General features: G+C 42.0%; 1 protein-coding gene across 1 annotated transcript in view; it reads right to left on the bottom strand.

Annotated features, from left to right (window-relative positions):
• STYXL2 (serine/threonine/tyrosine interacting like 2) overlaps positions 1-22,005 on the bottom strand; it is a 30,379-nt gene extending 8,374 nt beyond the window's left edge. The window contains 3 exon segments of the mRNA XM_036756416.1: positions 3,839-3,933; positions 20,933-21,058; positions 21,892-22,005. Coding sequence (XP_036612311.1) covers positions 3,839-3,933; positions 20,933-21,042 — 205 coding nt within the window. The 5' untranslated portion in view covers positions 21,043-21,058; positions 21,892-22,005.
• Positions 22,006-24,622: the final 2,617 nt, after the last annotated feature.

Genomic DNA, 24,622 nt, shown 5'->3' with positions numbered 1-24,622 from the left:
TTCTCCCAGCACCCTCCTCACTCTGGTAATGCCTCTACCCCTAGGGCCTTTCCCCCTCAATGGGTCGATTCCTCCTGTGAGAAAGCACCCATGACAGCCAGCCCTGCTCACTTAAAAGCCATCTCAGCTCTATTCTCTGCACTTCCCCCTCTACTGTACCTTCTCTACCCTCCCACACTCTCCCCTCCTCCAGCTTTTTAGCTCTCAGCTGTTAGCCTAGTGCCTGGGCACATAGTAAGTGCTTAATAAATGCTTTATCGATCTTATTTGTATTTTGTTCTACCATCTTCCTTTTCCATAAGGGTATCCTATTAGTTTGGCCTTTTCTGGAACAGACAAGGCAATGTTTCATTGACTTGTCAGACTTTGTGCACTTGGAGTATTTTAAGGCATTTTAAGGGGTTGTCTACTTCCCCTACAGAGGTCTAAAGGTGGTCTTGACTACACATGCCCAGGTGAGTGCCCTGTGCATGCCCATTAGGGTTATCAGATGGATAGATCTGGTAAATATTGTACATGCCACCTATCTAGATTTTGGTAAGGCAATTGACAAAATATTTCATGGTATCCTTGTGGACAAGATGAAGAAATGTGGGTTGTAAAACATTATACTGTAAATAGCCACCCACAAGTAGAGGGCATTGACCTGAGTACTTGCAGTCAGGATCACCTTTAGTCAGTGGTAGAAGGAGACAACCACTTAAAACTTATAAAATCACATTTGGAATTTTATCCTTTTTTCTCCCTAGTTTCTGCCTCCTCCCGGCCCCCAATCTCCTCATCAGTTGCTGAGGCCTAAAATTCAACTTCACAGTATTTTAATTTAATTTAAAAATTTTTAACAAGAATTTAATAAGTGCTTACTATGTGTCGGGAGCTATGCTAAGCATTTTCACAAATATTATCCTATCTGATCCTTACAACAACTCTGGAATATAGGGGTTATTATCACCTCCGTTTTATAGTTGAGGAAACTGAGGCAGATCAAAATTAAGTGACTTGTCCAGAGTCACACAGCTAGTAAGTCTCTAAGGCTTGATTTAAATCAGGTCTCCCTGACTCTGAGTCTGAGGCTCCATCCACTGTCCCACCTAGCTGCCTAGTTTCCTTCCTTTTGTTTACAGCTTGGATTCTCCTTTAAACTTCACATCATAGCAATGACAATTCGATTCAACATTTGAGTTCCTACTAATGCACCAGACCCTGTTCTGGGTGTTGGGCATACTAAGGTAAAAAGAAAGCAATCCCTGCTCTCATGGAGATTATATTCTCCTGGGGAGAAATGACATGTACACAGCAGAGTATACCCAAAATAAAGTAAATCCAAAATCACGTGAGGGCAGAGGGGAGTGCTAAAAAATGAGGGAATCAGGAAAGGATTCCTACAGGAAATGGCACCTGAGTGAGATATAGGGAGCTAAGGATTTTGTAAGGCAGAGGTGAGGGGGTAAAGCACTCCAGGCATGACAGACAACTTGTGTATGAAGGCAGGGGATGCGATGTTGTATATGAGGAAAAACCAGGTCAGACCATTTGACTGAAAAATGGAGTGTATTTAGGGGAAATGATGTGCCATCAGACTGGACCGGATCATAGGATCAAAGTGTCTTACATAGAGATTCAGATGGGACCTCAGACGGCTATTGAATTCAACCACTACATTTTACAAGTGGAGAAACAAAGCTGGGACTTAAATGACTTGCCCAAGGTCATATTGTTGTTAAGCATCAGAGACAGATGGCAAACAAGGTCTTCTGACTCCAACATACCACACTGCCTTCTGAGAATGGAGACACATTGTGATAGGTTTAAATCCCAGGCAGTGTTTGTGTTTTATCCAAGATGCAGTAGGGTACCACGGAAGCTTTTAAGCAGGGGAGTGATGTGGTCACTTTAAGAAAACCAATTTAGTGGTTATGTGGAACATGTATTTGCATGGGGAGAAGCTTGAAGCAGGGAGAGAAATGAAGAGGCTGTTGTCATAATACAGATGGAAGGTGATGGAGGCCTGAACCACGACAAGTGGCTAAGAATGGACTGAATGGGATGGATGGTTGAGATGTGGAGATATAATAGACGAGACTTGACAACTGGTGCCAAGAGAACCAGTGGGGGGAGGGACGTCAGCAACCTTGACAGGCACAGGGAAATTGCTGTAAATAGTCATTTATACCATAGTGTGAATTTTAATTAGACCAAAAAATTCAGAAAGCAGGGAGAGATAGGAGAGCATTGAGTTTGGGGTGTAGAGAAGGTCTAAAAGGGACTAAGCAACTTTTTTCATTTTCCTTAGGGCTGGTTCTGTCGATAGCAGCTATCCTTCATAGAAGCAACGGATTCTAAGAGCTGGAGGCTGGGAGGCGAAGCACTCAGGGCATGGAGATCACACAGTGCAAGACAGTGAAGGCATGGAACTGGGGGTTGCAGTAACATGTGAGAAACCCCGAATAGGTCTGTGTGACCGAACCATAAAATGTGTGGATGGCAATAGAATGGAAGAAGATTGGAAAGAGCCTCTGGATGGGGAGGTAATAGATTTAAGAGGCAGAATGGATATGTATTTCTAGACATGGCTAAACTGGGAATTTATTTCTGCTTGCTTAGGCATATCTATTACAAGGACTTGGTTTTTCTTTTTCTTTCCAAGGGTGGGAGGTGGGAATAGGTGGAAGGGAGATGTATTAAATGCTCATGACTAAAAAAGAATTTTAAAAGATTATAAAAGTAGGAAGGGGCCAGATTGTGAAGAGCACTAAATTCCAAACATAGAACTTTACATTTGATCGAGGAGATAATAAGTTACTGAAGTTTGAGTTTAGTGACTAAGGGATGGCATGTTCAGACCTACACTTTATAAAAATCCCTGTGGTAGCTGACTAAAGGATGGACTGGAGCAGGAAGACTAATTCAAAGGCTATTGAAATAACCTAGGTGAAAGGGAATGAGGGCCTTAACTAGGGTAATGGTTGCTCAAGTGGAAAGATGGAGACATATTTAAGAGACACTGTGTAGATGGAAATTGCAAGTTTGGCCTCTGATTGGATATGATGAGCGAGAAAGAGGAGTTGAAGATACCACCAAGACTATGAGCTAGGGTGACTGGGAAGATGTTAGTGCCTTCAAGTGTAATAGGGAAGTTTAGAAGATGGGACAGTTTGTGGGGAAATTAATTCTGTGTTGGGTTTTTTTAAAAATGCCTATGGGACATCCAGTTCAAAATGTTCAAAGGCAGTTAATTGGTGATATGGTATTGGAACATAGAAAAGGGACCAGGGCTCTCTAAATAGATCTGGGAAATACCTGCCAAGAGAGGATAACTGAACTTGTGGGGCCTAATGAGATCATCAAGTGAAAAAGATCAGTTGAAGAAACTGGAGATATTCTTTAGAAAACAGAAGAAAACCATTGGCCAGTGAGCAGTGATGACAATCGCCATTTTATCTACAAGATTGCCAGATGGAAGATAATTTATCCTACTGGGGCTCAGAGGCCAGGTGTAGGACCAAGAAATGCAAGTTACAGACAGCATATTTCTAATCAACATGAGGAAAATCGTGATCACAATTAGAAATAGAATGTGCGTTCTCAGGAGGTAGTGAGCTAAAGGTTTTCAAGCAGAGGGTAGATGAATGTAGTGGTGGTGGTGGTGGTATAGAGGAGAATTCATGCTTCAAATTCAGGTTTTGTTTGGACTAGATGACCTCACCTCTAAAATGCCTTCCAACTCTGGAATTCTATGTGCTTAAAATGTGAGCCTCTCCAGGAACGAGGTAATAAATATCTTTAGATGAACCTCCTCCCTTCTGCACCTTCTACCTGGGTTCTCATTTTTAATTACCTTCATTGATGATCTGCTTGGCAGCAACAGCTGATGACAGGTGAATGGGATCCATGAAAATACTCTCTGTTTCAGCATCTGAGACCATGGAGTACCTGGAGGTGAAGGACATTCATATTGGTTATAGTGAATGCAAGCATCTCAACGGCGGAAACCCTGTCGTTTATTCATCTTTGTATCCCTCGCATAATAATTTGTACATGCTAGGCCCTTAATAAAATGTTGGTTGAATTAAATTGATAAGAATCTTACCTAAAGGATATTAAAGCTCAGTATTGCTTGGGTCCTGTTATTGTAAGATTTGTCTGAATATCAATAAAGAGCAACTTCTTCATTTTTGCTAATAATCCTCTTACTTTAGGCTTCATTGGTTTTTATAATTATACATTGCAAATATATGGGCATGAGTGCCTGCTTAAAGTTTGTCTAAAGTATTGGGAGAATTTAAATTAAAATTTAAAACTGAAAGATCTAAACACACAAGCTATATAAACTACAATCAAGGTGTAACCCACAACCGATTTTGCCATATAATTTCCAACTGGAGAGGGAGTGTGTCCTAATGGATGTAGAGATGACCTTAGAATCAGTAAAAGGTCTGGGTCCACGGACTACCCATGACACATATCAGCTGGGTAACCCTGAGCAGGTGACATAAATTCTCAGTACCCCCAGGCAATTCTCTAAGCCTAGAAGTTGCACAACAGCTGCTGCTGGTCTTCATTGGTAGAGGAAGTTTCCTCACTAGGAATTCCTTACATCAATGAAATCACACGTCTGCAACAACAGAAAAAATGGTAATGGCCAATATCAGACTTGTGTTTAGGAAGTCAGTATTTTGATGAATTAGCTTGTGTTGAGAAGTGGGTACAGAACATTTTGCTCCTTACCTCTAGCTTCTGCTAAAAGCTGAGATTAGCTTACTGACATTACCGAGTTTCAACCCTCAGTTATAAATTACAAATGTACCAGGAGTCATCTACCATTTGGAGGGAGACAAACCCAATAACAAAACAATTGTTCTACAGCAGGACAGGTTTATTAGATCTAGTAAAAAGGGCGTTGGGGAAGGAAGAAAAGAAAGATACCTTAGGTAAAAATAATGTGTAGGAGGACAAAAGCCCTTCAACTTTCAGATAGAATAAGAGGTCATGATAAGACACCAGGAAAAGTGAGAAAGAAGGAGAAAAAGAGACAAATCCCAGTCTATCCACATTTTGTTTATTTTTTTTTGGAGGGGGGAAGGCAAGGCAATTGGGGTTAAGTGACTTGCCCAAGGTCACACAACTAGTACCCACATTGTTTATATAAAGCAAGGCTGCTCAATTCAAAGGAGGCCCTAAAAGTTAAATTGAGATGTGATAAGATAACAAAACCTTGAAGAGAGAACTGGGAGGACTTGACCTAATCAAGAAAGATAGGCAAGATAAGAGAGAATCAAGAAAGTATATACAATAATTTTCAGAACTGGGAAGGAGAAGAACCAGTAGATAGAAAGGCTTGAATTTGGAATAAAAGGGCAAACAACAAAAAAGACCTAGGGAGGGAAAGGCTGGTGATGCTAGAAGTTCTCACCAAGAGCAGAATATTGGTAGGGATGATTTTCACTACGTTGGCTGCCAATGCCACCATGATAGGTGTTGCCCCTTTTGTGTGTGGACATTCTATTTGCAGGAAGGGACAGAAAGAGGTATTTGTGTGAGGAATACAGAAGGAGGGCAACTTAAGAGAACTAGCCCCTCAGATACAAGTGCTTGAGGAGGACCCCAGACTATTTGAGAGGATATGAGTTAAAGCAAGGTCCACAAGTACTGACTAAAGTTGGGGATGACTGCAGTTTTTTTATTGTGTATCAGTTCATTTACATATAACTGTTTTCAGGAAGAATATAATTGAGAAACTACAAATCAAAGTAACTGCTTGGTGACAATAGGAAAATCGTATGTGTGAATCAGCCCAGGCACAGGGATTTTCCTACTCCTCTATCTCACTGGTAGGTTTCTGTAAGCATGTGCTTACTTCCCTCCCTTCCCTTCCCCTCCCCCGACATTTTTGTGTATTGGTGAGAGAGTGCGATTAGGTTTATGGGTGAACTGTTATAATTTCATTATGCCTGTTCTTGCCTTCTTGGTTAATGCGTCATGGTCAAAAGTTAATGGTGTCATTGTGACTCATTTGTACAAATAGGAAGCACGCCAAAAGGGGCTCTGCAGCTACAGTAATCAGTAGGAGGAGTGTGTTTCCCATACCAGGCTTATCCCTAGGACCTTGAGAATGAGAGATAGACACGTGTCTACCCTTTTGATGAACCACTCCAACATGCTGCAGTGAGTGCAGGTGGGGGTAACTGAGTCAGCCCTAACCTAGGAAGGGAAAGGGACTGAAGAGAGTAGGGGGTTGGTAGCTGCACCTGTGCTACACTGGCAAATTATAGAACAGGCTTGCATAGGGGGCTTAACCCAGACCTCTACTGGAATGCAAATCACATCAGTTGACATACTATCAAATGTAGTTTTCAAAGTGCCTGGAGCTTGGCACCGTTTCTAGCACTGAATAGGTACTTAATAAAGTCTTGTTGACCTCACTTGACTTGGAGAACACCAGAAACAGCTTTCTGGTTGGGAAAGAAGACAGAGTACTTACCTTACAGGGTTCTTAGGAGGATCAAATGAGATAATGTAGGCAAAGCTCTTTCTAAACTATGAAACACTCCATAAATGTCACTTAGGTTGTTGTTGTTATTAATCATCATTATTATTGTGGTGCCCTGCTTAGTTTGGCACTCTCAAAAAAAGGAAGTGGACAAAACCTATGAAGATATGGAAGTCTACTTTGAAGAAGGCAGCCCCAAAATATTCAATATTGGACAAAGTTCAGCAAACTAAAGATAATGATATTTAAGAAAGTCGATTTCAGCAGGCATAGGAAAATGTTTGAAAAGTCTCTATGGGAAAGAAAAAGGAACCAAGGAATCAATTAATTAGACAAGTACATCAAATTAGGCAAACACACCAATTAATTAGACATTAAAAATATTTCCCTGTCAAGGTGCAGTGCACTCAGTTAGGCACTTGAGGCAGATTCAGAGGTCAATAACCATACCTCATGTCTCTATAGCATTTATAGGTTACAAAGTGCTTTCTTCACAGCAACAAAGAAAGGTGGATAATACAAGAATCATCACCTCCATTTTGTAGAAGAAGAAACTGAGGTTCGGAAAGTTTAAATGGCTTGTCCATCTACCTAGTACATGTGAAGTTTCTCATTTCATCTTCATACGGTGGGAATTCAAGGTCCCTCACCATCCCAATCCCATTTCTTACCTCATCCTCATATAACAGGAACTCAAGGTTTCTCACCACCATAATTGCCCTTCTGGATGGTTTCCAGTCTATAAGTGTCCTTCCTGAAATGTGGCAACCAGAACTGAACCCAAAACTACAGATATGCCCTGGCTGAGACTGAATATAATGAAGTTATCCTCTCTGTTTCCTATGTAATACAAGGAAAATTAGGAACTCCTGAGAAACCCCTAGCTACTGACAAGCACCCCCAGAAAGAATGGACTCAGATATCTTTGGCATTTAGCAGACCCCCTGGGACTCCATGACTCCATGACAGAAATGTCAATAGATAGGACCATCCCACTGAAGGATAACCTGACAGACCCTTTCTAGCAGATATCCCTGGGGCTCTGTGACTCCACCAAGGAATGTAAATGAGATTATCCCACTAGTAGGATAACCTGACTGAATCTTTTGATCAGCCAGGACCTTTGTTCCTGTTTCCCACCCCCCCCACTCTGTACCCCCATATCCTTTATAAGCCAAGCTGTCACCTCAACACATTGCCATTGATTTGTGGTGCCTTACCCCAATGGCCGCCGGCTAATAAATTCTCCACTTAAAACTTATACTCTGTGGTGTGTCTCGCTCACTTCTGGTACAACATTTAGATACCCTGCACTTCTTCAGGTAGCATATGTTTATATTATTTTTCTTGCCTGTGGTGATGTCTGTGAATGATTCGTATTTAGTTTATTATCTGCTAAAACTCCCAGTTCTTTATCAGAGAAATACCAGTGGGCCCCATTTTGTACCTATGAAGTTGGCTTTTTGAAACAAGTAGAAGAGTTTATTTTTCAAAAAACTAGATGGCTATTTGTCAGGTATGTGATAGAAGAGCTTCTCATTCAATTATGAGTTGAATTAGATGGTTTCTGTGGACCCTTCCAAATCGAACATGCTCTAGTCCTATGATCCTCCATTCACTCAAATATTCAAATGGCTCTGTGATCTTATTGATGTAGCCATTCCCTTCACTGATACGGATCTCAAACCATTCATGGTTACCCATCCTCTGTGACTCTTATTCATGCCCTCCCATAAATTCACTACAGAGGGTCCATCCAATGTGCTGGAGATCTCCCTCACTTTCTTTTGATTTCTTGAAGATAATGACGGAATAATCAGTTATCCATTGATGTGGCCACATAACAAGCAGTCTTTTGGGCTCATATATTTCTTTGATTATCTCCTTGAGTCCACCTCTTCAAATCTCTTGTTTGTACTGTGCACTGTACATGAGCCTCCTGCCCAGGGCACCACATGCTTCTCCATTGTCCTTTAGGTGATCCTCAGTTTCACTTCTTCAGCTCTAGTCTTCACAACTCAGAGACATATAATAACACCGGAAGACTATTGGTATGAAAAAGGTAGGCCTTTGTTTCAGGGACAAGCTCTAGAGGTTATTCATTGAACTGTGTATCATAGTTTAGTTTGTGCCATGGACATTTTTGGTGGTTGGGTGAAACCTAAGGATCCCTCCTCAAAATGTTTTTTATTTGCATAAAATAGTTACAAAGAAAACCAATTGTAATTAAATAGTTACCAAAATATTTTTTGATAAAAATTTCACAGACCCCCAGATTGAGACCCTGTGGTAAGCATTCTTCATCTACTTTTTTTCCTGTGTAGTTTTTCCTATGTAGGTGCTTTATGTTGCTGTTCAGTCATGTCCAACTCTCCTTGACCCTATTTTGGGGTTTTCTTGGCAAAGATACTGGAATGGTTTGCCATTTCCTTCTCCAGCTCATTTTATAGATAAGGAAACTGAGGCGAGGAGGGTTAAGTGACTTGTGTGGGGTCACACAGCTAGTAAATGTCCTGAGGCCAGGTTCGAATGCAGGTCTTCCTGATTTGGGACCCAGAACTCTATTCACTGAACCACCTAGCTGCCCATGCAGGTATTAGGCCAAAGTTTGGTTTTTTGGGCTTTTTTTGAGTGATTATAGATCTCATTTAGAAGGAATTGATATGACTGATTGATGTAATCAGCAAATATCACCTACAAACCAGAGCATCTGGAGGATCTCATCTGGATCTTGAATTTATCCCTAAAGAATCCCTCCTGGACTTGGACTCCACGAGGATTTCCTCCATGACAGTGGTGAACACCTTTGGCAAGCAAATGTCTCCCTTTTCTATGCCATTCTTGCAATCTATTTTTTTTTAAAGAGGCCATTCTTTGCCTCATTTCTTGCCTAGCCTTAAACACTGAATTGGATGTTGCCTCAGTCAAACTGAGACCTAGAAAAGACCTTAGCTTGAAAAGGCCAAGGTACCCCACTGAATCCTGGGCCATCTCTGGTCACCGTGATATATACCTTGCCACTGGACCGAGAGGAGATGAAAGTGAGGCTGGTGAATTTGTACAGCCCTTCCTCACTTAAATCCAATTCACTAGCATGTCATGGCATCATCTCCCTGATATCATGATCCTTTTTGAGAATGAAGGACAAACAGCAAGCTCTGCAATTAACCATCAGTTGACCAGTCAACAGGCATTTATTAAGTGCCTACATTGTGCCAGGCACTGTGTTAACTTCCAGGGATACAAATTAAAATAGAGGATTGTCAAAGAAAATTCTCTCTGTTGTTATATCCTTCAAGGAATCTTGTATAAGTTTGACATATGCCTAGGAAGATACTTTAATGAAAGGGAGCCTTTAAGGCAGCAGTTTGGTCTACTGAATCGAATGCTTTTTCTCATAGGCAAGAAACAATAAGCATAGACTCTTACATTGTTCTCTTCATCTTACAGCAGTGTGACAGCAAAGATGGGGTCTTCTATGGAATATCACTTGTGAAAGCCTGTCTTCCAATACCCTCATCAAAGATGTCTTTGATGCATGTGCTGATTACTCTCATAAAAATTTGATATAGTGCAGAAAGTAGGCATCCTTATAACTGTCCTGACCACAGGGCCGCTCTTTGATCATCACTTCCCATACCTGTGCTGCCTGCCCCATTAGACTATAAGCTCCCTGAAGGCAGGGTCTCTTTGTTTGTTTTTCGTATTTGTATGCCCAGCACTAGGCTGAGTACTTGGCATACAGCAAGCACTTAATAAATGCTTTTTCATTCATTCATTCAGGCTACTTCCAGACAGCACTATAGCATAATATATCATCTCTTCCTCCCCTCTGGTTACTTGGACTCTGTCCTTGGATTACCATCTTGCCAAGGCCCAGGTTTCCATATCACCTATATGTCCCCAACCCTTCCAGATCTCCTTTATGTATTGTCTTCCCCTATTAGAATGCAAACAGCTAGGTGGCTCTGTGGATAGAGCCCGAGCCCTGGAATCAAGGGGACCCAAGTTCAAATCTAGCCTCAGACATGTCCTAGCTATGGGCAACTCACTTAACCTGGTTTGCCTCAGTTTCCTCATCTGTAAAATGAGCTGGAGAAGGAAATGGAAAACCACTCTAGTATCTTTGCCAAGAAAACCCCAAATGGGGTCACAGAGAGTTAGATACAACTGAAATGACTCAATAACAAATTAGAATACAAGCTCCTTCAAGATGACGATTTGTTGGCTTACTTTTATTTATATCCCAGTGATCAGCATCATGCCTGACATAAAGCAATCTCTTATTAAATGCATTTTTTATCAGTATGGCTCAGTAAGAAATGTTGATTTCTTAGGCCATCTTTTCTTGGTAAATGTGAGATCCAAGATTTTTGACATGGTTTTGGTATACTTTCTTCCTTTGTATACCATAAGAATAGATCCTTTGGTGACCTTAAAGTTAGGCTACCCCCTCCATATATAGTGAAGCTTCTGGGTAGTCTAAGAGGCCAAAGCCTCTCTTATTCTTTATTCCTGAACCCTGTTTCCCAACAGATTTTTCACTCTCCTTGCCCATTTCTTCCTTTGCATTGAAGTCCCTGGGTATCAAAGTGTTTTGGGGAGGCAGGGGCAGGGTCTCCTTTGTTTCTCTTCATGCCTCAGCTCAGGCACCACCTTTTTCTTCATGAGGCCCTTCCTGATCCACCCTCTGCCCTGATTCTAGCTGCCTCATAAAGATTACCAGCCTATCTGTTTTGTATATATCTATACAGGTATGTATAGTCCCTCTCCCCTCTTAGAAGCTAAGCTCCTTGAAGGCAGAGACTGTTTTGCTTTTGTCTTTGTATCTGTCTATCCCAGTACCTGCTATGGAGCAAGCTTGACCAGAGTCATTCAGCTATTGTCTGTGGCTAGATTTGAACTTAGGTCCTCCTGACTTCAGGGCCCATGTTCTATTCGCTGTGCCACCTAGCTGCCCAACCTGTGGTAGAACATTCCAATCAGCCACAGTCTGACACATTGAAACTTGACTCTAGCATAGTGATGTCATGTTGGTCCTCTTTGAGAATGAAGGACAACAACCAGAACCATGGAGTAAGCACTTAATAAATATTGATTGCTTGATTGGTCCTGTGATTTCATCAGTGTGTGAAAACTCTCTCCTTCAATGCAGATCAGCAACTCTTCAGTAGCTCATAGTTTTAGAGAACTCCCTGAATGACTGATAAATTAGTGACTTGCCAATATGCGCCTAAGGCAAGGTCCTGAACCTATTTGATCCTGATTCCAAGGCCACTCACTCCCTTGGATTTAATCTGGAGTGTTTTATCAAGTTCTTCATAGAATTCCTCTACTTCTTAATCCCCTGTAACAATTGCCAGGACATAAGCCGCAGTTATTCACATGGGGTGCTTTCTGCAAATACTTGTAATGACAGCGCAATAAGATGACCAAATACCCCATGAAATGATGTTTCCTGTTGCCTTTGAGACCATGATAAAAATTACCTCTACCAACTTCCTTATTTGGCTCTGCAAGAGTAACCTGTGCCTCATCCTTGCTTTTATCTGCAATTTCCTCCTGTCTCCTGGTTTCAGGTTATAGCAAAAACATCAAGATTGATGCAATTTAGTTGTTCTAGGAGCAGGAAAACTCTTTGTTCCTTGGGAAAAGAGCTCCCATTAGAATACCAGTACTTATAGGTATACCTAATATATAGGTATAAATAATTAATAATATAAAGTTTATAGGCAGTCTAGAAATGGTGTGATTCTTAGCAATCTTTGCCCACTTTTCTCCTACTCTACCATCAACACTAGAGCAGAGAAGCCCCATACAGGGGTTCTTTTATATTTTTCTTTACTTCAGGGGTCTCCATGGCTAGGTAACTGGCTAATCTCCTGGTGATAAGCCTCTGTAGTACTTAGTACTGTAGTTATAAGAAAGAAGACTCAGTCTATTGTCCCAACCACACTCAAAGCCTTTGCAGTGGAAGCTACCAGAGCTAATGATCAGTGAGCATGGCCTTCATTCTTCTCCATGCCATAATGAGACATCTTTTATTCACCTAAAGATGTAAATGAATGATTGTAACTTTGAAGGTGGCTCACCTTTAGAGTTAGCTTCATTTAAACTAGGTGAAAAATATTAAGTTCAAGAAATAAAGCTCTAAGGGTAGAATTTCAAGTGAGTCAGGGAGAACGGAGAGGGGAAACTTGGGGACCTTTCCTAGACCATGAAATCACAGGGTATTGGGTCTAGACCCCATCTTGAGGGGTTTAGTAGGGTAGGAATCAACAGTGTCAGAGCTAAGTGTCGCTTATTGGTCCCAGAAGGAGAGAATATACCCCTCCGGGTAGCTGGAGGGAGCCCTGTATTCAGGGAGGTCAAGGAAACAGCCCAAAGGATGGAGAGTGTGAAGTATTAACAACTGACTATCTTACTTGAGGGATCAGAGTAGCCATGGACCCAGAAAGTAGCTAGGTGGAGTGATGGACTTGGAACAATGAAGACTTAGACTCAGTGTCCGATACTTACTAGTTGGGAGACTGTGGGCAAGTCATTGAAATTCCTTTGTCTGTAAAATAAGGATAATAATATCTGTAGCACCTTCCTCAAGGGGTTGTTGTAAGGTCCAAATGATATAACATAGACAAAGTTCTTTGAAAAATATGAAATAAATGTCAGCTGTGTGACCCTGGGCAAGTGACTTTACTTCTCTGTGAAGTTTCTTCCCCTATCAAATGAAGAAGTTAAACATGATGGCTTCTAAGGTCCCTTCCAGCTCTAAGGTCTTGTCCTATTTAACATTCTTGGGTTTTTTCCTCTTCAACTTGGTTTGCATTTACAGAGACCTACTATGTGTAGGATACCATGTGGAGGAGAGAAGAGGTATACAAGGCCCTATCTCTTCCTTCAAGGAAGCTGTGACCTAATCAGGCAGAGGCAGTGGCCTGGATGCTGGATTAGAGGATGTGTCCTTTACTTGGACAATGACACCAGGGTGGAATTTACAGGAGAAGTGGGGTGTGGCCAGCACTTTAGAAGGTTTACCTGGAACTGGCCACTGTAAATTGGAGAAACTGTCAGGAACCAAGAGAATAAGATTGAGTAAGGCTGCGTGGTAGCAGCCTTGGCAGGGGGGCGGGGAGAGAAGGGAACTGTCCATACACATGTAAAAGTGGAGGTCCATTAAGTAAATCAATCAAATCACCAAACCTCATTTAAAGTAAGTGATAAGAGCTACAGCCCTGACACACTTGTCTGGTGAAGATACATCTCAATTATTCATCAGGCATGAATAGACCTGGATGCCTCACTATTTGTAACAGGAAGTCTTTTCGCATTGGTTAAAGGACTTGGGCATGCCCTCTGCATCCTGTATAAACCACGAAGCTGGTTGGAATCAGTGAACTTAGTGCCTGGAAGAGAATAGTTTCAGCTAAACCCCTGGGAAAGAATTGATTAGGAGAGGATAGGAGGAGCAGAACCCTGGCCTCAATCTTAGGAACTTTAGAGATCTGAAGAATTTTGCATCTCTTATCTTCATATCAAGGTTCTAGTAGCTGAAGGCAGTATGTGTATTGGGTGCCAAGGACAAACTGGACAGAGATTCAAGGCTCTAGAAAGAGCCCAGAAGGGGAGGAGAGGGAGCATTCCTACAGACAACATTGTGAGGATTCTAGCTTAAAGACCCCCTCGCACTGTCAGTTACTCCTTTGCCACATGCGCTTTAAGATTGAGCCCACTTTCCTCCAGATTTTATATGTCCTTGTTTGAGAGTATCACAGACTTTGGGGGATTGTTTTGTACCAATTGTTTTTATTATACCACTTTTCTAAATACCTCCCACTAAAAGCTGATTGTCTGACTCATTGATAATCATAGGGAGAAGCACACTGGTGGGGGCTCATGAGCTCCAGCACAAAAAAAACCCACCTCCAAACCCTTAAGGTCATGCCCTAGAACCCTGCAGGAATCTAGCAGCCACATTCCAGACATGCAGCTTGTCATTGGGAGTGGGAGTGGGAGTTGGGCTATTTTTTTTTTGTTGCTACACAGAAAAATATCCAGGAGTCAAAGTCAAAAAGGTTTTATAATTTTATATTTTACAAGCACTCACAATATTGGGGTGTACAAAAGAGAAGTAAGATAAACCTTCTATTATCTTTCAGCGGTGCTCTGATGACCCTTTACTTGAATCCTTTCCAACTAAAGATAAATGTAGAGAAGTTGGAGATGGTTCAGAGTTCTAAAAGGCATAAAGATGATTAAAGAGTTGGGAAATAAGATCTATGAAGCAAGAGTGAGGGGAAAGGAATCATTCAGCCTGGACGAGAGAAGGCTAGTGGGAGATTTAATGAGTCTTCAAGTAGAGGAAAGGCTCTTAGACAGAGGGCAATGACCAGCTGGTTTTAATCTCCACTGAAGACAGAATAAGAGGAAATGGGTTTAAACTGCAGCTTGAAGGACTTATGTTACATAAAAAGAAGAATTTCTTAACATTGTAAGTCACTGAAAGATATTGGTTGGAGGATCTCTTTCTCTGAAGGTCTTTAAAAATATTATGGATCCTCAATTGTCTGAGATAATTTAGATGTCCCTAGCTGAAGGCAAGGGAATGAGCTAAAATGACCTCTCAAAGAACTGCTATAACCCCCAAATTAACTATTTATACTGCTTTATTAGGCACTTCAAAATTCACCAAGTAATTTATATATTATATGTTATTTGAACTTCACAATTACCTTGTGATTCCACATCTTTGAGATCCTAAGAGGGTCATCATGAAAAGGAACATGGAAATAAGGCTTCATTTTTTTGTTTTGTTTTGTTTTGATCCTTATCATGCCATTCCAATATGGCTTAGCAGTAGAGGCAATCACAGAAAATAAAATGATTTAAATTTATTGAGATTAAAAGATTTTTGCATGAATAAAATCAACGCACTTAGGATAAGAAGAGAATCTGTTGATTGAGGAAAATCCTTTGCATCAAATATCTTTAAGGGTTTGATAGCCATGATATATGGGCAAGACACACCGATTAACTAGACCGAGAACCATTTTCCAATGGATAAATTATAAGAGGATGTGAACAAACTCTTCTCAAAAGAAGACTTGCAAACTCTTGACAACCATATGAAAGACTGCTCCAAAACACTAATCATAAAAAGAAATGCATATAAAAACAATTCTGAAGTTTTCCCTCACACTCAGCAGATCAGTGAAGTTGACAAAAGATCCGAATAGTCAACACTGGAGGGGTTGTGGAGAGATGGGCACACCAACTTACAGTTGGTAGAGTATGAAATAATCCAACCATTATGGAAAGCAATTTGAAATTATGTTAGGAAAATGACTAAAGCAATCACATCCTTCTAAACAGAGCTTCTGCTGCTAAACATATATCCCAAAGATGACAAAGACAGAACAAAATGTTGCATATGCCAGAATATTCATAGCAGCATTTTGTTGTTGCAGAGAAGTGGAAACAAAGTAGATGCTAATAAAGAAGAGAAACAACTAAACACTTTGTGGTATGAAAAAGAGATAGAATATTACTACACCATAAGAAAATATAACAATGAATTCTGTATTAATATACTGACCTCGCTTGTGTCCAGCAAAGAGATAAGAAAGTGTACCTCTGTTCCCTTCTTGGCTGAGGTGGGGGTCTATGGGTGTGGAATGGTGTTTATACTGTCATACTCAGTTGAAATGTTCATTAGTTTTGTTGAGCTGCTTTTTGTTTCTTTTAAAAATTCTTTATTATAAGGGATGGCTTCCTAGCTAGATGAGGGACAGAACTTAAGATGTAAAACAAAAATATCATTATGAATTATTTTAAGATTTTAAGCATATTTAGTGTCACTATCATAAGAAAAATTCCTGGAGTTGAGAACCTAGTGTCCAAAGTAATGGAAAACCCTAAAGGAAAGAAATAATCATTTCTATGGTACCACTGTGCTCCAGGCACTGTGCTAAGTGCTTTTACAAATATTAGCTCATTTGATCCTTGCGACTACCCCTTGAGGTATGTGCTATTATTATCCCCATTTTCCAGTTGAGGAAACTGAGGCAAGCAGAGTGACTACTTGCTCAGGGTCACATAGCTTGTAAGTGTCTGGGGCCAGATTTAAACTCAGATTCCTGATTCCAGGCTCAGGGCTCTATCCATTGTACCACCAGCTGTCTCTAGATGTTTCTAGAGAATGTCTCGAAAAGGTAGCTTTTGAAGAGAGGTCACATCTTTAGAAAACACTGAAGATGTAGCATTGTGGTCGCTAGATAGTGCAGCAGAAAGAGCATAGCACTGGGAGTCAGGAAGGCCTGAATTCAAATCCTACCTCCGGCACTTAATAGCTTTGTGACTCTGAGCAAGGCACTTTGCCTGTGCTTTAATTTCCTTGTCTGTAAAGTGGAAATGATAATAGTACCTGTTGCAGAAAGTTATTAAGTGAATGAATATACTTAAAGTCTTGCAAGCCTTAATACACTATAGAAATACAGTTCTCCTCCTCCTCCTCCTCCCTCTTATCATTATCGTCATCATTGTCATCACCATCATCATCATCACCATCATCATCATCATCATCATTATTTTTATATGAGTCTGTCAGACTAAGGTTTGTGCCAGCTCTGCCAAGGCAAGCTGGGAGAGGTGGAGGAGGGAGGTGTTTCTAATTGAGTGGCCTGGAGGCTTGCTTTGGAAAATACCCTAGAAAAAGGGAACATCTTAAAACATTCCTGATAGAGGGATCTCTAGACAGAATTGTTAAATAAGCAGGGTTTGTCTTCTTTGTCCTCCTTTTAGTGACTTGGCAGCCCTATTTTTGCTTTCCCCAGTGTCCACACCTCTTTCTCCCCCTCCTCCCAGGTTGGCCTAAAGTTCTCTGATTCCACAATTGATGTGATGATTCAGGCTAATGGGTACCCATCAGGAAGAACATGTTATGATATGGTGATTCACACAAAGATGCCTGGAATTTAATGTGTTGGCCCCCTTGGGAGTATGTTTTTGAAGAAACCACTGGCTGAATAAAAGGGTTGACTTGCTAACTAATGGTATCATTTCCTGCACTAGCCAGAGGTGAGAGAGAAGAGATATTTAGGTATTTGTAGCCGGGTCAATCCTGCATATTTTAAATAAACACTTCTCAATGGGTGCTGTGTGCACATGTTTGTGTACTTGTCAGAGTAAGCTTCAGAGGCAGGAGACCGTTGGGTTCAAATCCTACTTCAGATACAGCAGATCACAGCCTCTTGGTATCCCAGGAAACTAGAGGTCCACACCTATGCTTTCTTTGGTATAGGAAATTGCCCCCTCCAAAAAACCCCACCAACCCTCCCTTGACCAACACCGATGGGCAGCAACTTTGCCGATTATAAGTTTAAAGAGATTCCTGAAGCACCAGGAGGTAAAGGACTTAATCTAGCTCTCACACAGCTGTTAGATATCAGAGGCAGAATTCGAACCCAAATCTTCCTGGCTCTGAAGCCTACTTTTTGATTCCATGAAAGCGTATATTGTACGGGCATACAACAGATATACACAATTAAAGAGTATAGGGAGGAAATAAATCCCCTCTCAAATCTGAAAGTTTTACCAACAGGTAACAGGACAACTTGGTTTTAAAAGACGCTTCAGCATCCATCTGTTCAAAGGGCTATGATTGCCCAAGTGACAGGAGTTTTACCTCACCCTTCAGCAGGTACTCAAGTCTCCGAACCTGCATGGGGTAGAGACATGCAGAGATAGAGCTAGTAGAGGGCAACTAGGGCTGGGCCCAGATGCCAGTGCATCAGGGATCATGATTCCTCCCTTGACTCTGTCCACCTTGGGATGCTTTGAGTGCCCTGCTCCACTCCCTCAATGCCCATGAACCACCTTGTCCAGGCACTCTTGAGGGATTAGTGGGGAATCAGCTTTGGAGGCTGGGGTTGGGAAGGGGGAGACAATTGAAGCAAAGGTGGCTTACTGTTGGCCGTATAGGTCCCCAAAGCCCTGTGCACTACCCTAACTCCAAAGTAAACTCAGCCCTAGTCCTCTCCCAGGCACTATCTTCCTCTGACTTCTCCTTCCTCTGTACCCTCCAGAACCTTCCTCTGTTGTGGTTCAGCAGAAAAAAACTTGACCCAGAGAGATCATTATATATGGTTTGGTGGCCTCTGTTTCTATTTGACTTTGACACTACTACCAGATGATTTCCAAGGTCCCTTCCAGCCCTTAATCGATGATCTTACTATCCTAGATCCCTTTTTCTCACATTATTTCCACCTTCTAGTATTTTCTGAAACTTAAGTTTCTGCATATGGTTCCATATTTTTGAATACTCTCTCCCAGGATGGTTACTCCTCCTCTCTTATACATTGATGCCCAGAGTCAGGAGGAGTAGACCTACTCTTTGCTCCCAGTGGATACTCTCAAATTTTCCCTTCATCACCATCACTCAACCATAATCTCTCCTCTTTTAAAGTTTCCTCCATCCTGATTTCACAAAAGCCTGGACTTACATGAACTGATACAAAGAGAAGTGAGCAGAACCAGGAGAACATTGTACACAGTAACAGAAATATTGTACAATAGAGAACTGTGAATGACTTATCTATTCTCAGCCATACAATGATCCAAGACAATCCCAAAGGACTAATGGTGAAGCATACTATCCACCTCCAGAGAAAGAACTGATATTGTCTGAATGTAGACTGAAGCATATTATTTTCACTTTTTATTCCTTCCTTCCTTTCTTCCTTCCTTCCTTCCTTCCTTCCTTCCTTCCTTCCTTCCTTCCTTGTTTCCTTCTTTCTTTTTTGTTTGAGTCTTCTTATGGAAATCATGTTTTACATGATTGCACAGGTATAACCTATATCAGATTGCTTACCATCTCTGGGAGGGGAGAAGGGATGGAAAGATAGAATATGGAACTCAAAACTTAAAAAAATGTAACAAATTGTTTTAACATGTAATTGGGGAAAAATAAAATATTATTTTAAAAAGTTCCCTCCATCCTAACTCCTGGCCACCAGATCACTCTCTCAAATAGCTCTTCTCCAACACCCACCCTCTTCAAATCACCTTGCCTCCCATTTTCTCAACCTCCTCAGTCTCCATGCTCTCAGTCTCCAGTCTACTGCAGACATTCAAAAGAATGATCATGCCTTAGACAACTCCTGCTCTCCTTCTTTATCCCAAATGAATTTTTCCCAGGGGCCAGATTTCTTAGTTACAGCTCTGGGGAAAGACACTGTAATGGAGAACTAAGTCGCAAAGAGGACATAGGGCAAGTTCATAGGAAAAAGATTGGGGGCTTTTAGTGGACTGCTAGTTCAAAGTGGACGAACAGTGTAACATGGCAGCCAAGAAAGCTCCATGATCTTAGGCTGCATTAATAGTATACAAAATGGCACCCTGGCTGTATTCTCTGCCCTGGTCAGACCACATCTGGAGTATTAGTTTTACTTGCCACATTTTAGGACGGGCTAGATGAGCTAGAGAAAGGCAACCAGAATCATGAGAAAATAGAAGATCATGTCCTGTGAGCATTAGCTAGAGGAACTGAGGATGTTCAGCCCAGACAACATAAGACTTAGAGGGACATGATTGCAATCTTCAAGAATAGAAAGGCAGTCATATAGAGAAGCAAATTAGAGCTGTCCCCCTTGGTGCCACAGGATTAGGTGCATTGGATAGAAATTCACAGGTTAATCATTTAAAATTTTAGTTTCAAGAGTAAGGCAGATTTAGACTTGATGGAGGGAAAATCCTTTGAACCATTTGTTGAAACTGTCCAAAAAAATGAGTAAGGTGCTCCAGGAAGTAGTGGATTCACCAACTCTGGAAGCCCTCAGGTACAGAGAAGCTGAATGACCACATGTTATGGGTACTATGGAGAAAGTTCCTATAATGTGGGCTGGACCTCTGAGTTCCTTTCCAACTTTCGGTTTAGGGATTCTTTGGATCCCAGAAGTTTATAGCTAGATGGTACCTTAAAGATCATAGCCTCCAACTTCCCCCATTTCCTCCTCCTCTTTCTCATTTTATAGATGCAAAAACTAAGCTCATAGTGGTTAAGCAATGGCCAGAGATCACACAGTTCTCATCAAAGCCTTGACTAGAAGAACTCAGGTGTCCTGGTTCCCTGTTCCATGCTCTTTTCTTAGCACTAGGACCATATGCTATTGCAGAATTTCAGGAGGGGACTGCTAATGGAATCGTATTCATTCTATAGGCAACTTCTTCCAGTTCCCATGTGTTACAGTCTAGTCTGCTTGCTGCCACCTCAATATCTCATCTTCATTCCTTCTTAGTGGGTATAGATAACTATGCTCTGGCCTCATTTTGAAGTGGGGGCTGAAGGAGCGCTTAGGACTCCCCACGAGGCACTTTCCCCCATCACCGGTCTTCTCGCATGTAATGGGGGCTGTGGTGGGCTATAAGTCGGGCCGAATGTACACTCACTGGCTAGGAGAAGGGCTTCGGAGATATCGGGCCTGTACCGCCTTCACATCAGCTCCATCTTCTGTATCCGGAACAACCTGCTCCTCCTCTGGATCGTTGCTGGTCGCCATGACAACCTGTTAAATTCTAGGGAGTTGGGGAAGAAGGACCATTAGGGAATTAGCAATAAGAACAAGGCAACCGTAAGGATATTGTAAGGTACAATCAAGCTCTGTAAGGCTAAGAGTGGAATGGTCACACAAGACAATGAAGGAAAAAAATTCCACATCCTGTTAGGGTTTGGAGGGGCCCTCTTACTGGCCCCACATTTATTTTTCTTTCAAACACCCACATATGATCCTCACATCAATACTAATATCCCTATTTGATGGAGGACAAAATTGAGGCACTGACTTTTCCAAGGTCAGTGAATGATGGAGGGCTCTTTTCCATAATACCACATTACCCCAAGGGGAAGATGACAGTGTTAGAGCCACCTAGGCCTTTTTGGATGGAGATGTGGCCACCCGAACTAGGGATAACCCAATTTAAGAAAAAGCAACATAGTTCTTCCTCACCAAGGAGGAAGATACATTTACTTTTCATAAAGCCAGGGTAGTGACCAAGAGACATCCCAAGGCGAGGGAGCCAAACCTTTCTTGTCACCCCAGTGTGAATTTCCAGAACTGGTGGTCCCTGTAGGGGCAGCCACCTTTGATTTAGATTGAAATCTTAGAGAGGACAGGTTCACCAGTGGCTGATTTTCTTTCACCTCAATCAGTCAGGCCCAAGGCTGAGGGAGTCTGGCCCTACCCCCACCTCCTATTAAAGGGATCTGAAATCCCCTACAGCTGGTCTCAGGCTTCAGGAATGTACGGTTGGGGCCTGACATGGCCTAAGCGGCCGCTGCCACTGCCACTCGGACTTGTGGGCCCTGGGACTGGCCCAGGACAAAGAAAGAAGAAGAAACTGACACTCACCTGAACCCTAGGAATTTCTGCTGTCTGGAAAGCATTCACTCAGGTGCTAGGAGACCCCAGGAAGGCTGGCAAAGGAACTATTCCGGAGCTGGAGCGAGTAAGTGGAACCTCTCTCTCCAGAGTCCCTTCTTCAAGAGGCAGGGCAACTGTCAACAGGAAACCCTTCACTGCTCTCTAAATTTAGCAGGTGTCCTATGCTGGCTGGCAGTTCATTTGGATGCAGGAATTCAGAACCTCCCATGGAGTGGGGCAGATAAGCCCAGCCTTAACTCTTTCCCTGCCGGCTCATCCTTTTGCCACCGACAATTGATTTCTTTGGCAGGAGAGTTGGGGAAGCCAAAAGGGAAGATCCATCGCTCCCTCCTGTGCCATAAAAGCCTCAGGGTTATTTCAGCACTACCTCCCCATCCATCCCACCCTACTCCCCCCTTCCTGAAGTCCTTCCAGAATATCTGCCAGAAGATAACCCGATCCTCAAAAGCCCATGCTGTTTGCATCAGGGACAAAAAGATGGAAGACAAGGACATGAAATATTATGGAAAAGTGGGCACGCAGAGAGCCAATGACTAACGGCAGCTCCTGCTTATGCCCAGGGCTGCATCCTGTTACCAGGACTATTCTTAGGATAGATGGGTCACTTCCTATCACCTTTACCCCAGGCTGGAACCTAGGTAGGAGTAATTGAGCTGGAGGAGAGACGGTGGGGGGTAGCGGAAGGGGGGCGGGACTCAGATTTGCCAGCTGCTTCTGGAAGAAATTTCAAAAAGCAAACAGTAGGATCTTTAGCTTTGGAGTCAGAGGACATGGCTTGTAAATGTATATATGTATGTAAATGCATATAAATGTATATATGTGTAAATGTACACATACATGTATCTATATGTGTGTATGTGTACATGTATGTGTATATAGGTATGTATGTGTGTATATACACATACACACACAAACATATATGGGGGTGGGGAACCAGTGGTCTCAAGGCCACATATGGCTCTCTAGTTCCTTAAGTGTGGCCCTTCGACTGAATCCAAACTTCACAGAAGGATTTGTTTGATGATGTTTGGATTCAGGTAAAGGGCCGCACTTGAGGACCTAGAGGGCTACATGTGGCCTTGAGGCTGCAGATTCTCCACCTCCCATTATTCCCTCTCCTCTAACAATCCTCTCTTGTCCTTCTCACTATATCTACCTAATTTTTCTCTCCCCACAGTTCCCACCCCAATCTCCACTCTCCCTCCTGCCCCCCACCAGCTGTCCCACTAACCCCAAGCTATTTCCTTGCCTGACATGCCTTTTTCAGCCCTTCTCTGTCTCAAACCTTCACTACCCTTCTAACCTTTAACCTGATTCATCTTTCCCTCCCATTTCTTCTCTCTCTTCTTCTCTCTCTTGGAGTCAGGAAGACTTGTGGTCAAATCCTACCTCAGACACTTAGCTGTGTCATGTTAGCACAAGTCATGTAAATTCTGTCTGCTTCAGTTTCCTGATCTGTAAAGGGGTGGATGATAATAGCACCTACCCCCCAGCGTTGTTGTGAGGATCAAATAGATAATCTACTGTAAAGCACGCGACACAGTGCCTGGGACATAGTAAACACCATAGAAATGTTAGCTATTATTATCATCTGTAAAATGGGGCTAATAATAGCATTTCACTGAGATACTGAAAGGATCAAATGAGATAATATATGTAAAATACTTTGCAAACTATATAAATCATATGGTTTTTATAAACTACATAAAATACTTTGAAAACCTATAAAGTGCTGTATAAATGCTGGTTGTTGTTGTTATAATTATTATATTATCATATGCCCCCTTCCAAGTTCACCTGGCTATGAAGTCCTAGATTTTAAAGCTTTGTGGTCATTTAGGTCAACCCCCTCATTTTACAAATGAGGAAATTGAGGCCCAGAAGGGAATTGATTTGCCTATGGCTGAACAAATACTTCAACAAGAATTTAAAATCTGTGCATTCATAATTGTGGTCTTCACAATCTCGACAATGACCCAACCAACAATGAACATGAGACAACAGCTGGATCTACGCTCTCCCTCCTTTCTATCCCCTTTCCATCCCACTTCTACTCAGCTCCTTGAGAACTGAAACAGCCACAGCTCCAAGCTAATGACATCACAGAATGTAAGCTCCTTGAGCCTGGGACATTTTTTGTCGTCGTTTTTGTACCCCACCCCCCACCCTGGCCGGCACCTAGCACAGTGCCTTGCCCATAAGTAAGCGCTTAATAAATGTTTGTTGAATTGAGGGCTAGCTGGTGGAATGATATCCTAAAAGAAAAAACAGTTGTAAACTGGGATATGTATTCCTATCCATTCCTATGGAATGAAAGAGAATGAGAGGGTAGGGGAAAGCCAGTAGCATCGTCCTTGGCAAGCAAAACTTTGAACACACCAGAGCTTCTGGGGCACTGCCCCATTTGGGGATACTTAGCCTCTATCTGGAAGTCATAGAATTATAGAATCATAGAATCTTAGAGTCAGAAGAGACCTTGGAATTTATGTAAGCAGTTAGTTGGAACAGTGGAGAGCTCAGACTTTCAGTGAGGAAGACCTGAGTTTGAATCTTGCCTTCCAAAACTTACTAGCTAAGTGGCCCTGGACAAGACACTTAAACTCCTTCAGTCTCAGTTCCCTTATCTGTAGAATGGGGGTAGTATCAGCACCTACGGGACAGAGTATTTGTAAAGTATTTTGCAAACCTCAAATTCTAT

The sequence above is a fragment of the Trichosurus vulpecula genome, chromosome 4, assembly GCF_011100635.1.
Source record: "Trichosurus vulpecula isolate mTriVul1 chromosome 4, mTriVul1.pri, whole genome shotgun sequence".
In the NCBI taxonomy this organism is placed as follows: Eukaryota; Metazoa; Chordata; class Mammalia; order Diprotodontia; family Phalangeridae; genus Trichosurus; species Trichosurus vulpecula.
This window is presented reverse-complemented; position numbering and strand designations above follow the sequence as displayed.